The sequence below is a fragment of the Plecotus auritus genome (genome assembly GCF_963455305.1).
Source record: "Plecotus auritus genome assembly, chromosome: 3".
Classification (NCBI taxonomy): Eukaryota; Metazoa; Chordata; class Mammalia; order Chiroptera; family Vespertilionidae; genus Plecotus; species Plecotus auritus.
The window spans coordinates 117,381,902-117,398,216 of NC_137772.1; the positions used below are offsets into that span (position 1 = coordinate 117,381,902).

General features: G+C 38.2%; 1 protein-coding gene across 7 annotated transcripts in view; it reads right to left on the reverse strand.

Moving 5' to 3' along the window:
* Positions 1–7,139: 7,139 nt before the first annotated feature.
* FGF9 (fibroblast growth factor 9) overlaps positions 7,140–16,315 on the reverse strand; it is a 238,411-nt gene continuing 229,235 nt past the window's right edge. For all 7 annotated transcript variants that reach the window (XM_080662102.1, XM_080662103.1, XM_080662105.1 and 4 more), the window contains one exon: positions 7,140–7,534. In XM_080662102.1, coding sequence (XP_080518228.1) covers positions 7,289–7,534 — 246 coding nt within the window. In that variant the 3' untranslated portion in view covers positions 7,140–7,288. The remainder of the gene's footprint in view (positions 7,535–16,315) is intronic.

Here is a 16,315-nt window from a genome sequence, read left to right on the forward strand (position 1 = left end):
CTACACGTTTTTTAAGTTAAAAGCAAGTTTTTAAAAGTGTTTTCCAAGATATAAGCTGAAATATAGTGGGAGAATAATAAGAATTCTAAATAAGAATTTTCTCTTTTACTATTAACCAAAATAGCAAAAGGACTTCTCTTGGCTGTTTTCCTGGCCTCCCAGGTGGCCATTACAACAACTGCCCAGCTTTAGAGATGGATGTCCATCAATCTGATGACTATACTGGTGGTGAAGCAAAGGGAAGACTACTACAAAGAATACTCATTTCACTTTCTTTCCAAATAAAATTGTAGAAGACACTATTTCTTATTTCAGCATGTTCCTCCCTGTGAAGAAAATGTTACATCAAAAATTCTGCTAGATAATAATTAACTGAAGTTACTGTGGTCATCATTTCACAATATATATATAAGTGAAACCATGATGCTATACACCTTAAACTTATTTAGTGATGTATGTTAATTACATTTAAATAAAACTGGAAAAATTCTTCTAAAGACCTAAGAGCTGGCAGCCACCCAGGAACACTTCAAGTAAAAGGCAAAGATCACATGCCAAGGTACTTTTGTAACCAACCTGTTGTGGCAGGGTTCCTTCTACAAACCTGTGTCCCAGAATTTGGGGCTATATACTAAAGGAGGTAGGCACAGTTTATCCTTATAATTCCCCCATGTTCAACTTTTAACAACAAAATATCGATTTTATAATGTGCAATATTGGGAGGTCCAAGAAGGTGGCATCCAAGTAGGAGGACACTGACCTAGTCCTCTCTGTGAGCAAACTCAAATATGCATATATGTAGATAGCATTACTCCTGCAAAGCAACTGAGTGCTGAATGAACAGCTTCTGACAGCAAACAAGAGAAAGAGAACAAATAGAGAGGCTAGGAGCCATGGGAGTCCTCCACCATTGTGTATGTCCCCCTCCACCTAGATAGGGTGGGCAGAGGTTCTATGCAGGCACTCTGGCCTGCCTGCAAGGTAGCTGCAGTGTGTTCCTGGACACATTATCTGAACCCATTTTGACCCAAAGGGAGCAGGCAGGATCAACTGGGCAGTACTACACACAACTGTTCTCACCCAGAGCTGCTCCAGCTAGATAAACCAGATGCCTTAAACACCTGCTTGGCTCCTACCTATCTGCCTGTCAAAACTACCCAGCACATACAGTCTATACAGAGTCCACTTCTACATAGGCCAATTTCCCAAGACTCGAAGAGAGAGCTATTTTTTTCTAATTCATATAAAGAAACTATGGGAAAAAAAATCATAGAAAGTCAAACAATATTTAAAAACAAATTTTTAAGATTAAAAGACAGAAGAATATCTTTCAAGTGAAGAAACAAGAAAAATCCTCAGGGGGAAAAAAAAAGAAACCTAAGGAAACAAAAATCATTTGCCTGATTAAAAATTCAACGAAATGGTCATAGGATGATCACCAAACTCAAGAGTGGAATAGAGAAACTGAGGGAAAACTTCAACAAAGAGTTAGAAAGTATAAGAAAGAATCTAGCAGACCTGAAGAATATAGTAACTGAAATGAAAAACACAAGAAAAGGAATCAGCAGCAGATTATCTAACACAGAACAATGGATCAGAGATCTAGAAGACAGACTAGTGGAAATCAATTAATCAGAACAGCAGAAAGAAAAAAGAATTTTAAAAATGAGGATAGTTTAAGGGATCTCTGGAATAAATAAACTCAAGTGCTCAAACATTCACATTATAGGGATACCAGAAGGAGAAGAGAGAGAGAAAGGAGCAGAAACTCTAAGGAAATAATGGCTGAAAACTTTCCTAACCTGGGAAAGAAAACAGAACAGACATCCAGATCCAGGAAGCACAGATAGTTCTAAGCAAAAGGAACCCAAAGTGACCCATACCAAGACATATTGTAGTTAAAACGGTAAAAGTTAAAGAAACAATGTTGAAGAAAGAAAGAGAAAAACAAGTTATGTACAAAGAAAACCTGTAAGAATATTAGCTGATAGCAGCAACTTTACAGGCTGGAAGGAATGGTGAGGCATCTTTAAAGTGCTGAATGAAAGGACCCTACAACCTAGAATAATATACCCAGCAAGGTTGTCATTCAGAATTGAAGGAGAGATAAAAATTTTCTGAGACAAGCAAAAACTAAAGGACTTAATCACCCTTAAACCAGCTTTACAATAAATGTTAAAGGATCTTCTTTCAGTAGAAAAGGGAAGACCAGAACCAGAAAATTTTCAAAATATGAGAAACGGAAAATCCTCACGGGTAGAGCCAAACATTCAGTAAATATAGCAATCTGACATCTTAAAAGCTACTGCAAAAGTTAAAAGAAGTATCAAACTCAATTCAAACTATAATACGTAGATACACAACACAAAAGGATCTAAAATATGACATCAATAACATAAAACATAGAAGGGAAAGTAAAAATGTAGCCTTTATAGAATATATTCAACATAGAAGGGAAAGTAAAAATGTAGCCTTTATAGAATATATTCTAATTTAAACACCTATCAGCTTAAAATAGATAAAGAATGATATACATAAATCTCATGGCAACCACAAACCAAAAACCTACAAAAGACATACAAAGAACAAAGAGAAAGGAACCTAAACAAAACACTAAAGGAAAACAGTAAACCACAGGGAAGAGATCAAGAAGAGAAGATCAAGAGAGATCAAGAAGAGAGGAGAACTATAGAAACAACATAAAAACAATTAATAAAATGGCAATAAGTATATATTTATCAATAATTCCTCTAATGTAAATGGATTAAATGCTTCAATCAGAAGACATATTGATCAATTATATATCTGATAAAGAGTTAATATCTAAAACTTATAAAGAACTCACAACTGAACACACACACACACAAAAAAAAATCCAATTTTAAAAATGGACATAGAACCTGAGCATATATTTCTCCAAAGAGTACATACAGATGGCAAGTAAGTATATAAAAGATGCTCAGTATCACTAGTCATCAGGAAAATGCAAATTAAAACTACAATGAGACATTACATCTGTCAAATTGACTATCGTTGATAAATCAACAAACAGTGTTGGCAAGAATATGGAGAAAAGGGAACTCTTGTACATTGTTAGTGGAAATGCAAATTGCTACAGTCAGTATGGAAAACAGTATGGAGTTTCCTCAAAAAATTAAAAATAGAACTACCTTATGACCCAGCAATCCCACCTCTGGGTGTTTATCCAAAGAAACCCAAAACACTAATTCAAAAAAATATATGCACGCCTATGTTCATTGCAGCATTATTTACAATTATTTACAAGATATGGAAGCAACTCAAGTGTCCATCAATAAAGAAAATGTGGTCCATATGCACAATGGAATATGACACAGTTATAAAAAAAATGAAACCTTGTCATTTAGGACAACATGGATGAACCTGAAGAGTATTATGCTAAGTGAAATGTTAGAGAAAGACAAATACCATACGATCTCATTTATATGTGCAATCTAAAAAAAAATACCCTAAATAAATGAATAAACAAAACAAAAACTGACTCATAAATACAGCTGATAGTTGTCAAAGGGGTAGGGGTGGAGGGATGGGAATAAAAATAAATTAAATTAACCTAGGCAATGTATGTCCTAAATTGTCTAGGAGTGTTTTGAGGTTCAAGGAATATACTTTTTAAAACTTCATGATAATGCCAAGATAAGTCTCAGAAACTACCAAAACTCAAAATGATTGAAGTGGCAAAAAAAGTTTTAAATAAATTGTGCAATGTCTATGGACACACATGGGTATATTGTGTATAACACACATACACACACATGACCTCCAGAGGGGCTTGTGAGCCAACACATCTTCTGAATCCATCTGACATATTCCCCCACCCCACCACTGCATTGCTCTTTGGTGCAAGTGACCAAAAATTGGATCTAAATTTGGCACATTTCAAGGTCAAATGATTCAGCAAACAGAATTTGACTTCAAACAATGTGACTTTGTCCATTCACCCATCCACACAAATGTCCACACACACACCATTTTCCTTGCTACAACTCCATAAATGTCTATCCCAGAAGTTTACCTGCTTCTGCATCTAATGCTTACAAAAAGAAAAGGCACCTGGATGTGTTTGTTCCTCCCCCTCCACTCTCCTCCCTCCACTCGCTCAACATATATACAACAGCTGTCTGTAAGAGCAAGAAAAGCATGTTTTAAAATTCCATTGGTTCAAGTAGGCACATAATTTGAAGCAGGTCCAAATGGACATCAAGTTAAAAAAAAATACCAGTTTTCAAAAGTCTATAATTATGTATTTACACAAAGTACATAATTCTGTATGTATTTACATAAATTACAGATTATCAAGGAAATCACGCAAGGTTGTAGTGTTCATGAGAAGAAACAGAATGAAAACACCATAAACTGAATCCATTCATTTATCCACACAACAGAATCTAGTGGAGATAGGTTCCCCAACCTGGCACGTCCTTTGACACTGCCTGGGATATTCACAGAGATAGATGGGAGTGTGATTCAATCATGTTAAGTCTTTAACCAAGGTGCACATATTGGTACCAATAACACAGTGTTTGGGCTGTCTAAACATCTGTTGGTGAAAACTGGGACCACCCATTTCACAGTAGCTAAGGGCTGCCAAATGAAGGGCTCTAAGCCTCTTAGGAGAAGAACCAGATGCAAACCTATGAGCTCACTCTGCTGCCCAATAGAATAATGCCCACCAAAACCCTGAGCAATCTACTCTCCCAGAACACTTATTTACATAAATTGCATAAGTCAATATTTATTTATTTACAGACCATTACAGTTTATTGTATCCATTACTAAAAGCAAAAAAACATTTTTCTCTTTTTTAAAAAAATAGGTACCAAAACAAAATAACTCCAAATGTAGACATTAAAGTAGCATTTTTCTAGGAATGCATGGAGCTTTTAGTCTTTTTCACAAATTGTTTTCTTTATTTTGGGCTAATTGCACCTCATGCTACTTTAAGATTACTTTTGGTTATCACCTAAAATCAATTTTTTTCAGTGCTAAATATTGTACCTATGACATCCTACAAACTTGATTCATCCCTGTGATTAGATGTTGAATGTTTTCAGTCAAAAATATTAAATGCCTTTTGGAAAAACTAAAGCCTGAATATGTGCACATTTTAACAGCAGCAAAGAGTTAAGTAATAAATAAGACTACTACATCTTGGGATTAAATACAGTTTCTCTTTAGAAAGTTAAAAAAAAAAAAAAAGAAACACAATGAAGAGAACATTCTGACCTTTATCATAAATCAACTATCTTACATTGCTCCAGTCCCCCATCCCCAAAATATTTCTTAATTCCAAAGGTTAGACTTCGTTTTTCCTTAATGCCTATCAGCAGGAGGGCTCTTCTGTGTGCTCCAGCTTGTACCGTAGAAGGGCCACATATGTTCACGGCTATAAGTCATGGGCTTCTACTTCAAAACAGCTTTAACTCACCAGTGACATACCTTTATTTTTCATAGAGAATATGCATCACAGCAAAACAAAGTTGGAGTATTAAATTTTAAAATTAGCTACATAAATCCCAACACATTTTTTAACTGTCACTTTTAATTTCCCAACATAACTGACTAAAAACTGTTCTCTATGGTATGAGAATTTGTTATAAACTCCTTTTTCTTAAATATTGCTTTAAGAATTTGGCTCTTTTCTCCTTAGATATAGTAAGGAATAGTCCCCCTTGCCCAAGGGCAAGTTCCAAAATTATTGCTACTAAATAAATATGTATTCTTATGCTTTTCAGCATAAGATGTTATAAAAGCCTTGGAGAAGATATTCTATACAGTAACCTTCCCTTTAAAAAAAACTGAGCGCTTGTGAAGACCTTTTTAAAAACATAACAGTCAACAAGTATAATACTTCCCCCTCATTGTCAATTATTAGTAAAGACTTAATAGTGTCATTTGCAAGTTTTACTTGAAGGTTCTATTACCACATATTATGACAGTTCACACCAAAATCAATTTTCCATAAAAGATGTTACAATGACCTCTATGGTACTTGTATAATTTCATATTTGATAACCAAATGTACAAATAAAACATTTATGAGAATGATCCTACGAATCTGGTTCAGGTGTCCCTTTAAAAAATAATCTGTGCTATGTAAGCTTTTTCTTTCTTTTTTGAGAACTCTAAATCAGTACAATGTTTGATGTTCCTCCCATTGTTCTAGAGACCATCTAATATAAAAGCATGGCTACTGCTTAGCTTTGGTACATTCTGCAATAGATTTAGACGAGTCGGATATATACTGACCCTCATAATTTCCAACTGTGACATTACAAGAATGGCGTCAGTCACTTATGAGAGAGTAAATAGTACAGACACAGAATAAAAGTTTGAGACCCAGTTTATCTTTAATCCTCTGGGACAAGCTATGAAACAAGCATTCTGAAGAGTGAATACTCAGTGTCATGAATGATGTGCATAAGTTTACAATAATACGGGCACAAAAGAGATTGTCACCTTCAGTACATTAAGGGTCATCAGAATTTCTCATATCCATGCAAAGTTATATTAACTTGCATGAATTCACCACAGGTTCATAGCAGACTTTCCCATTTAATGCTTACAGAGCCTAAGCTTCCAAAATGCCTACCTGGCCTGTACATATTTCATTAAAAATAAACTCTATATAATAAATAAATATATAAAATAAATAAAATGTTGCCTTTGGAATTTCTATAAATAAATTTTTTTTTTACACTAAGAGATCTTTGCTTTAAAGTCACTGGGATGGCACCAGTGAGAATTAACTGAAAAGGTCTCTTAAGTAAGACTGCACCCTCCATGCCTTTGAAAATGCAGTGTACCCTTGAGCAGGCAACCAGCCAAGATCCCATGAGTCAAAGTGTGGCAGCTGTGCAGATACCAGCTGAAGGACAACTGATTGGACATGTGAAAGTGTGTCTATTCCCCAGCATGCATCAGGCTACCATCTTCTACTTTGCTCCTGTCTTTGATTTCCTGCTGCTCATCCACTCACACTCACACATACACACACTAACATACATACACCCTTGTCTCTTCTCACAATAAATCAAGTGGGCACAGGCAGGCCTCCCTGAGGACAGGCCTGTAAGTGCAACACAAAGTCAGCACATCCCCATCCAAGCCTCCATCCTACGGTATACATGCGACAAAGTTTGGCAACAGTGGAGCAGATGTGATGACACAGCTAATCAATAAGAACCCACTGCCAGGAACCTTTATAGTGGTTACTTTTTTAAGGGCTCAAGTGAAGAAATGGTCTTTGTCAACTTTGGCTGAGAATATCCTTATATAGTTCAGGTACTTTGTCAGGGTCCACTGGTCTTGGTAAAAAATGTGTGAATTTCTGGTGCCGTTTAGTCCTCGTTCCTTCTCTTGGGGTCCCATCTTTATTTAATGCAACATAGTATCGCCTTCCAGTGTCCACATGTTTATAGAGATTCGAAGAGTACGTATTATACCAGTTTTCTTCAAACTGTTCTCTGAATACACACTCTTGGGTTAGTTTTTCCTGTTTAAAAAGAAAAGGAAGCAAATGAGTATTTTTACTAAATTAGTTATGTTCTGTATTTAAAACAATTTTCATTTGCTACACACTATAACTCTGGCAAGAAAATGGTGATTTTAACCCACTAAACCATTTTAACACATTTTGCCAAAACTGCTTTACTATATAAATTTAACACATTCTCATTTCTTATTCAGAATGATTAAAGCACAAAAGATTCAAAGTATTTTCTCATTAGACTTTTATGCCTACCAATTATCAGAATGAGTAAAACAGGCAAAGGACAACTAACAAGATGAGTTGTTCTCATTTTTACTACAGCAATTATGGTGATGACCATCCCAGCAGAAGCCAAAGGTTCAGGTAACTACTTCATCTTTTCTATATTTTTCATAAAGTACTTGCTACATAGACCAACATGAGCAACATCACCAATGATGTCAGTTGCTATCTAACCTTTGAACAGTGGTGTTTGCTTCTCCCTCCATAAATGTGGTTTTCAAACCTCCGTGTACACAAGAATCACCTCAGATGCTTTTTGAAAATGCAGACTTCCAATCCCAATGCTTTAAAATTCTGATCCAGAAAGTATGGAAATACTCATTTGTAATAGGCCCTTGGGAGAATTCTGATGCAGACACTCCTTGATCTTCATTTTAAGATATAATGCTTTTGGTCATGACTGAAGTAAAAACAAATATTCTAGCCCTCCTATTCCCTGAACTTCGATGGAACAAGAACCTTTCCCCCCAATTTAAAAAGCCACATTCTCAGGCATGCAGCTACCAAGAGAAAAGCTGTACTACTTTCCACATTCATCAAGCAAAAAGGTATCACCACCACAGAATTTGGGGCTCCTGCAGCTGCCTGTTGTGCGCTGGAGTCGTGACCTGAAACAACATGCACATTACATCCCAGAACTGTGAACAATGCCCCAAGTACAACCTCAAACTGCTCACCTGACACCTGGAGAAACGAGGCAACAGACTAAATGGCCTCTCGGCTCTTCTCACTCCTCAACTAAAACTTTTCAAATCAATCCCTTCCTACATGGTACTTTTTAAAAATAAACACAAAAATGGCTTTTTAAAATCTCCTCCTTGCTCTTGCCCACCTGACACCTTACATAAATAAGAAAACAAATAAATATTGAGTGCACATACACAGTTAAAACAGCAGAACAGATCAGGGCATTTGACGTGTTTCCAATTCTGTCATTCAGACCCAGAGGACAGACAGCAAACTATACATCACCAAAATACAGACGCCCTTTTCACATGCACACACCTGACAACACAACTTAGGACACTGAGTTCATAAGATATCAGCTGGGCAGAATCCATTCTCTCTGACTGCTGTGGAGTAAATCAGGAGAGTGAAGGAGGGGAGAAAGGGAGGGAGTCTGACAAAATCAGTAGTCTAATAAAGGCCACCTTCTAGCCTTCTCTTCTTTAATTAACTGAAGGCTTAAAACCCACTCAAAAGCATACCAGGGCCTGCAATTCCTGACAGGTGCTCTTCCGGGTGACCAGGAAGCATTGAGTAGGTCTGTAACAAAAATGTTAACTTATTGGACAAGTTTTTGCTAAGTGAATGGAAACAGGAAAACAGAAATTAAAAACAATGCATCTGACAAGGACAGATGGGATGGGAAAACTGAATTGCTAATGCTGGTGTATGGGGGACAAATGAGTGGCAGGGAGTGAGAAGTGATCCATATTCCCCTCTGCAAAACCACTCCCATTTGGGGTGCCAGCAGAAGTTGTGCCCTGCAGGAAAGGGCCCTGTACCTCCTCTACATGTAAACTACAGGCACATTCTTCTGAGGGGCACCCACCTGCACCCTCTGCACTGGGGAGATGAGGCTAAATCTCTATTAAAACTGGCAAAATAAAAATTGTGTATTCAAGACACTAACAGTTATTTCAATGTTTCCTTCCAACTGTATAATAAATATTGTCCTCACAGACAAGATTATTCATGGCTAAAATGTCTGGTTTGGGTTTGCTGTGAGATTAAGTTAAATTTTCTAAACAAAATATGTTCACTTTTTCTTAACTATAAAATGGACCAAACTATGGGATTGTATAATGAGCCTTTAGTTCTACAAAGGATGTGAAAAGCTAACTGAAATTAAGCTTTCCTCTTCTCGACAGGAAATCACATTACTTGACAGACACTTTTCTTTAAAAAAACTCTTCCTCCTCTTTCTGAAACATGAGTTGTGCACTAGCTTGTACACACATCACACCTAGTTGTCTTGGGTAAAGAACACACACAAGTAACCTCAGTGGGAGACAGCTGGCATGTACAATGGCTCTGGAGTCTGAGGCCCATGTGAACCCTGGCTTTTCCCCTTATTGGCCATGGTCATTTATAACTACTTAGTAACCTCCCAAATTTCAGAAGCCCCATTCTTAAAGCAGGTGAGGAATAAGAATCTCAAGAGACGACTATCACAAATATGCACGCAGAGAGCATTGCCTGGCACACAGGAAACCCTGCACAAACAATGCTTAAGTTAACTCCATAGTCTCTCAGGTCTGGAACAGGCCTTAGAAGACAGCTGGTGCAACTTTTCCTGTCAAATATGCGTAAAGTGATCTGTCCCCATCTATGCCGCAAGATCTTGTAACAGTAATGAAGCCACTAGAAGTCTTCAGGGTCCCTACTGGAAATGCAGGCCCTTCTGTTTTCCCCTTGTCACTAAGCAGTGTAATGCCTCCAGACCACCAAGTCGATCTGTCTCGGAAGCTTTCTGATGCTACTCCCTAAGGGCCAGGCACTGGAGACTGTGCAGGGGACAGGCTGGGGTAAAGTCACTCTTACCTAAGACTCAGACGTGCTTCCTTCCTTCTCTACCTCAAAAATGTAACTTTTTAAAAACACCATTTTATAGGAGGAATGGAAAAAGATGGAAAAAAAAAACCACACACAAATTATGAACAAAATTCTACAGGTAGGTACATCACAGTTTAACAATGAAACACATTTATTTTCAGTATTTAAGAAAAGATTCATATTTTACCTGTTTTGGTTTTTGTTTCTTTTGTTGTTGTTGTTTTGTTTTAGTTTAAAAAAAAAACTTTAAAAAGTTGAATAAGCTAACAAATTGAATGTGCCTTTTCACTGCTCAGTGAACACTAGTGTTTCCCCTTGCAGGCTATTTCAGCATCATTTATGCACACATAATATAACTATCTAGCAACCCAGAAAACATTTCATTTAAATCAGTATAATCTAAGGCCAGCATTTGTTATGATGGTTAAGAGTTCAGTTGTCTCATACATGGGAGGCTTGTAACTTCCCTTAACAAGTTAAATGTGGTTGTGCAGACATTACATAGCAAAATCATTGGGACCTTTCAGCTCTTGCAATTATTACAGTTGGTATAATGCTGCTCAGATAAGCTTATTTATAATGATCATTTAAAATTAAAGACCCTTTAACTTTTCTGAACCATGTATATGCTTTTAAATAATATCCTCCTCTTATTGGGGACTATGTTAATATGAGATTTTTTTCACCCAGATTGATAAAAGTAGCAAGACTTACAAAATTAATATCTTTATCCTCACACTTCAATACTTAGTAATAAAATATTTAATTGAGGTGAATGTATTTATGTTTTGGATTGGTACTCCAAAATGACTTTTCTAAGTTAAAAATAAGCAAATGAATGCAAATTAGGACAGAGGCAAATTTATTAACCTGTGTTCTTATAAATATATGCAAAGTAGAAAAAAGTTTCTGCCTTCAAAGAAACTAACAAGCCGAAACCGGTTTGGCTCAGTGGATAGAGCGTCGGCCTGCGGACTGAAGGGTCCCAGGTTCGGTTCCGGTCAAGGGCACGTACCTTGTTTGCGGGCACATCCCCAGTAGGGGGTGTGCAGGAGGCAGCTGATGGATGTTTCTCTCTCATCGATGTTTCTAGCTCTCTATCCCTCTCCCTTCCTCTATGTAAAAAATCAATAAAATATATTAAAAAAAAAAAAACTAACAAGCGGGCGGCAGAGAGCTACAGGAGGGGGCAGGGCAGCAAGCTATAGGGAGGAGCTACAGGAGGGCAGGGCAGTGGGTGGAGAGCTACTGGAGGGCAGCAGCGAGCTACTGGCGAGCTAGTGGCAGACGGATTTATGTGCAGGGCTACTAGTGAGATAATAATGAGAAAATTATAGTAAACCCCAGATAATGTTTAGAGACATAATAAGACATAAACTCATACAGACAATAATTTAAAATATTAGACAATTGAAAACATAGAATGGATTAAAAAAAATGGCGGCAGAATAGACAGATGTGTCCAGAGCCTTGTCCCCGAGCAGATAGAAAGAACAGCTGAGGGTCGCATGGGGTGTGTTCGTTGGTGAGTTGACGGACAGCTATACTCCAGGAGAAGGTGGGGGACTGCGGGGTGGGGCTCTCCTGATCGGGCAATCCCCACTGCTGCTGGGTTCCCTCCTGGAGCGACCGGCTCGGAAGCGGAGACCACGCCATCTTGAAGGGGAAAATGGATGTTACCAGAAGCCTGAAAATCTACAACTGTGGCACCCACCGAACAGCTGCGAACCCCAGATCACCGGTCCCCAATTGGAGCAAACACGCGGATTCAGAGGAGCACTACACTCCACCACAGAAAGGTCGGATTTTGCCTGGGATAAGGTGACATCTCTGGTCCTGGCAGGAGAGACAAACGTGTGCACTGAGGGAACTGGAGGACCGGAAGAAGTCTGCGCCTTGAAAAAACCGAGGCTGCTGGGGCTGGCGTGATCCATGAATGTGGAAGGGGGTCCTCAGAGCTGCTAACAGAAAGGAACTCTAAAAAGCAACCCATTTTGATCTGATGCAGGACAGCCTAAAATTTTTAAAAATGTGCTGGCTGCTTAGATACAAAGGGGAAGAAAAGACTGCACAGACTTGCGTGCAGCCCCGGAGTTTGCATACTTACGCTTTTTCCTCTTTAAATCCTTGCTTCTGATTACTAAGCCCAATACATAGGATCACCGAAATGGGGACAACCTAAAAAACTGCAGGGGGGAATTGGCACAAACACACGGCTTCAGAGGAGCTCTACATTCCACCACGGAAAGGTCAGATTTCGCCTGGGGTAAGGTGAGGTCTCTGGTCCCAGCGCGAGAGTGGAACACGTGTTTTGCGGGAGCTGGAGGACCAGGGAAGTCTGTGCCTAGAAAAATCCATGGCTGTTGGGGCTGGCGTGATCTGTGAATGTGGAAGGGTGTCCTCAGAGCTTCTAACAGAAGGGCTCTCTAAAAAGCAACCCATAATGATCTGACGTGCAGGGACACCCTAAGAATTTCAGGGGTGTGCTAGACTTACGCGCAGCCACGGAGTGCGCACACTTGGGCTTTTTCCTCTTGAAATTCTTCCTTCTGATTACTAAGCCCAATACATAGGATCACCCAGTTGGGGACACCCTGGGAGACTGCAGGGGAAAGTTGTTTTTCTGGAACCTGGGGATCGGAGCGGGGAGTGACCATCCGAGAGCCAGCTCTGAGGCAGCCCACTCCCACAAACCGGTAGTGAGTGCCACAGGGAAAGAAGGCTCTAACACTCCCTAGAGAGGCCATAGATAAACCCGGAAGTCAATCCAGAAACACTGCCACCCAGGGGCTGAATCACAAATTGACTCTTGTATAATCAAAAATAAAGGAATACGAATTAAGACACAACGCCTGCTTAAAATCAGGACTGGCTTACATCACTGAAGAGCAGTGGAACGCAGGGAACTGCAATACTGTCCGGACTGAGAAACAGGCATGCCAAACAGAACAACAGAGGAAGTGAATGACCTTCACTACGCCACATTTTATTTTTATTTTTTATTTTTTTATTTTCATTTTCTGCATCTTTTACTCAACAAACTAATTTTTTTCTTTTTTCCTTACTTGATTTTACCTTTTTAATTATTACATTTTTATTTTCAATCCGTATTATTACTACTGCTATTTTATCTTTTTTTTTTTTTAAGTGTCATTTTATTTTCTCTTCATTTTGTTTTGGGATTAATGTTCTACATTCTATTTTTATCTTTCCTTTAGCATCATTTTACTCTATCTCAACTCTACCTTTATGCCATCACTCTCTTACTCACTTTTCCCTTTTCGGTGTCCTGTTTATCTTACCCCTTTCCTGCTTTGGATTTTCCCTATTCTTTCTATTTACTCCCGTTAAAATTTCACCCTACTTATATATCCAATCTCCAATCCCCTGCTCCAAGTCCATACACACCTCTCTCTTTGCTGTCTTAACTATCCAAAAATTGTTTTTCTCTCTGTCCTTTTGTTGTTGTTCACTTGAATGTAGATTACATAGAATTTTTATGCTTTTTTGTGAGATTGTTTTGCTTATTCTTCTTTTGTTTGTTTAGTGCTTCTGTTTTCCCTTGCCTTGCTCAATATTAGTTGGTGTTGTAGTTTGTATTAATCCCCAGGTACTTGTTGCTGGCATTTGCTGGGATAAGTGATTGTTCTATTGTAGTTTTATCCCCAATATATATAGTCTGTTTCCCTTTCTCTCTTAGTCTCGTTCTTGTCGCTCTTACTTTTTTTTCTTCTTTTTTTCCCTTTTCCCAATTTCATTTTGACACTCCTTTTTTTTCTTCTCCTTCTTCTTCCTTTCTTTTTCCTCTTCTTCTTTCTCTCCTATCCCCTAATTTGCCTTTCTCAGGTGGTCACCTTTATTGGAGGTTATTAATATCGTGAATACATTTCTGTTCAGTGCCTTGTGTGTTGTACCTGGTAGTGCTGTATTTTGTGCCTTTAAATCAACGCAGGAGAGAGAGAACTACATAACCAGACACCCAGAGAAGAGAGACCATGGGGAGACAAAGAAACAGCCCGCATATGAAAGAAAAGAAGGCATCACCAGAAAAGGAAGTAAACGAAATGGAGGCAAGCAACCATCCAGAAAAAGAATTCAGAGAAATGGTCATAAGGTGGCTGAAAAGAATGGAAGACAAATTCGACAATATGAGCAAGAACCAAGAGGAAATGAAGAAGAACCAAGAAGAAATGAAAAATGACATCGCTGCTGTAAAGAACTCAATAGAAAGCATCAAGAGTAGAATAGAAGAAGCAGAGGACCGCATCAGTGAGCTAGAAGACAAGATGGGAAAAAATACCCAAGTAGAGCAACTTCTAGAAAAAAAAATTAAAAGGCAGGAGGAGAGCCTAAGGGAACTTTGGGACAACATGAAACAAAACAACATCTGCATAATAGGGGTTCCAGGAGGAAAGGAAGCTGAGCAAGGAATAGAAAACCTCTTTGAAGAAATAATGACAGAAAATTTCCCTGATATAGAGAAGAAAAAACCCACACAAGTCCAAGAAGCTCACAGAGTCCCAAGCAAAATGAACCCCAAAAGACCAACGCCAAGGCACATTATAATTAAATTGGCAAACACCAACGACAAAGTAAGGATCTTAAAAGTGGCAAGAGACAGAAAGTTACATACAAAGGAACCCCCATCAGACTAGCAACTGATTTCTCAACAGAAACTCATCAGGCCAGAAGGGAATGGAAAGAAATATACAAAGTCATGCAAAGGAAGGGTCTGAATCCAAGAATACTGTACCCAGCAAGGCTATCAATCAAAATTGAAGGTGAAATCAGGAACTTCACAGACAAAAAAGGACTAAGGGAATTTATTACCACCAAACCAGCAATGCAAGAAATGCTAAAGGGTCTTCTTTAAAAAGAAGAAATAGGAAGCAAAGAAGGAACACAGGTGTAAAGAATAGGAATGGCGACAAATAAGTACCTATCAATAATAACTTTAAATGTAAACGGATTAAATGCCCCAATCAAAAGACATAGAGTAATGGACTGGATAAGAAAACATGACCCATATATCTGCTGTCTACAAGAAACCCACCTCAGAAAAAAAGACGCACACAGACTGAGGGTGAAGGGATGGAAAAAGGTTTTCCAGGAAAATGGAACTGAAAAAAAAGCTGGGTTAGCAATACTTATATCTGACAAATTAGATCTCAAACTGAAGGACATAACAAGAGATAAGGAAGGCCACTTCATAATACTAAAGGGAGTAATCCAACAAGAAGAAATAACTTCGGTAAACATATATGCACCCAATACAGGAGCACCAAAATACATAAAAAAACTCCTGGAGGATATCAAGGCAGAGATTGACAGCAATACAATCATAGTAGGAGACTTTAATACCCCACTATCACCATTGGACAAATCCTCTAAACAAAACATCAGCAAAGAAACATCAATCCTAAATGACTCACTAGACCAGATGGAATTAATTGACATCTTCAGAACATTTCACCCCAAAGCCACAGAATATACATTCTTCTCAAGTGCACATGGGTCATTTTCAAAGATAGACCATATGTTGGGACATAGGCAAAGTCTCTTCAAATTCAAGAAGATAGAAATCATATCAAGCATCTTCTCAGACCACAGTGGCATAAAACTGGAAATCAACTACAATAAAAACAACCCAAAGAAATCAAACACATGGAGGCTAAACAACATGCTATTAAACCATGACTGGGTTACCAGAGAGATCAAAGAAGAAATAAAAAACATCTTGGCAACAAATGACAATGAAAACACTACAATCCAAAATCTATGGGACACAGCGAAAGCAGTCTTGAGAGGGAAGTTCATAGCTCTACAAGCCTACTGCAAAAAACAAGAAACAATGGTAATAAATTACCTAACCCAACAACTCAAAGAGTTAGAAAAAGAGCAACAAGAAAAGCCCAGTGTAAGCAGAAGGAAGGAAATAATAAA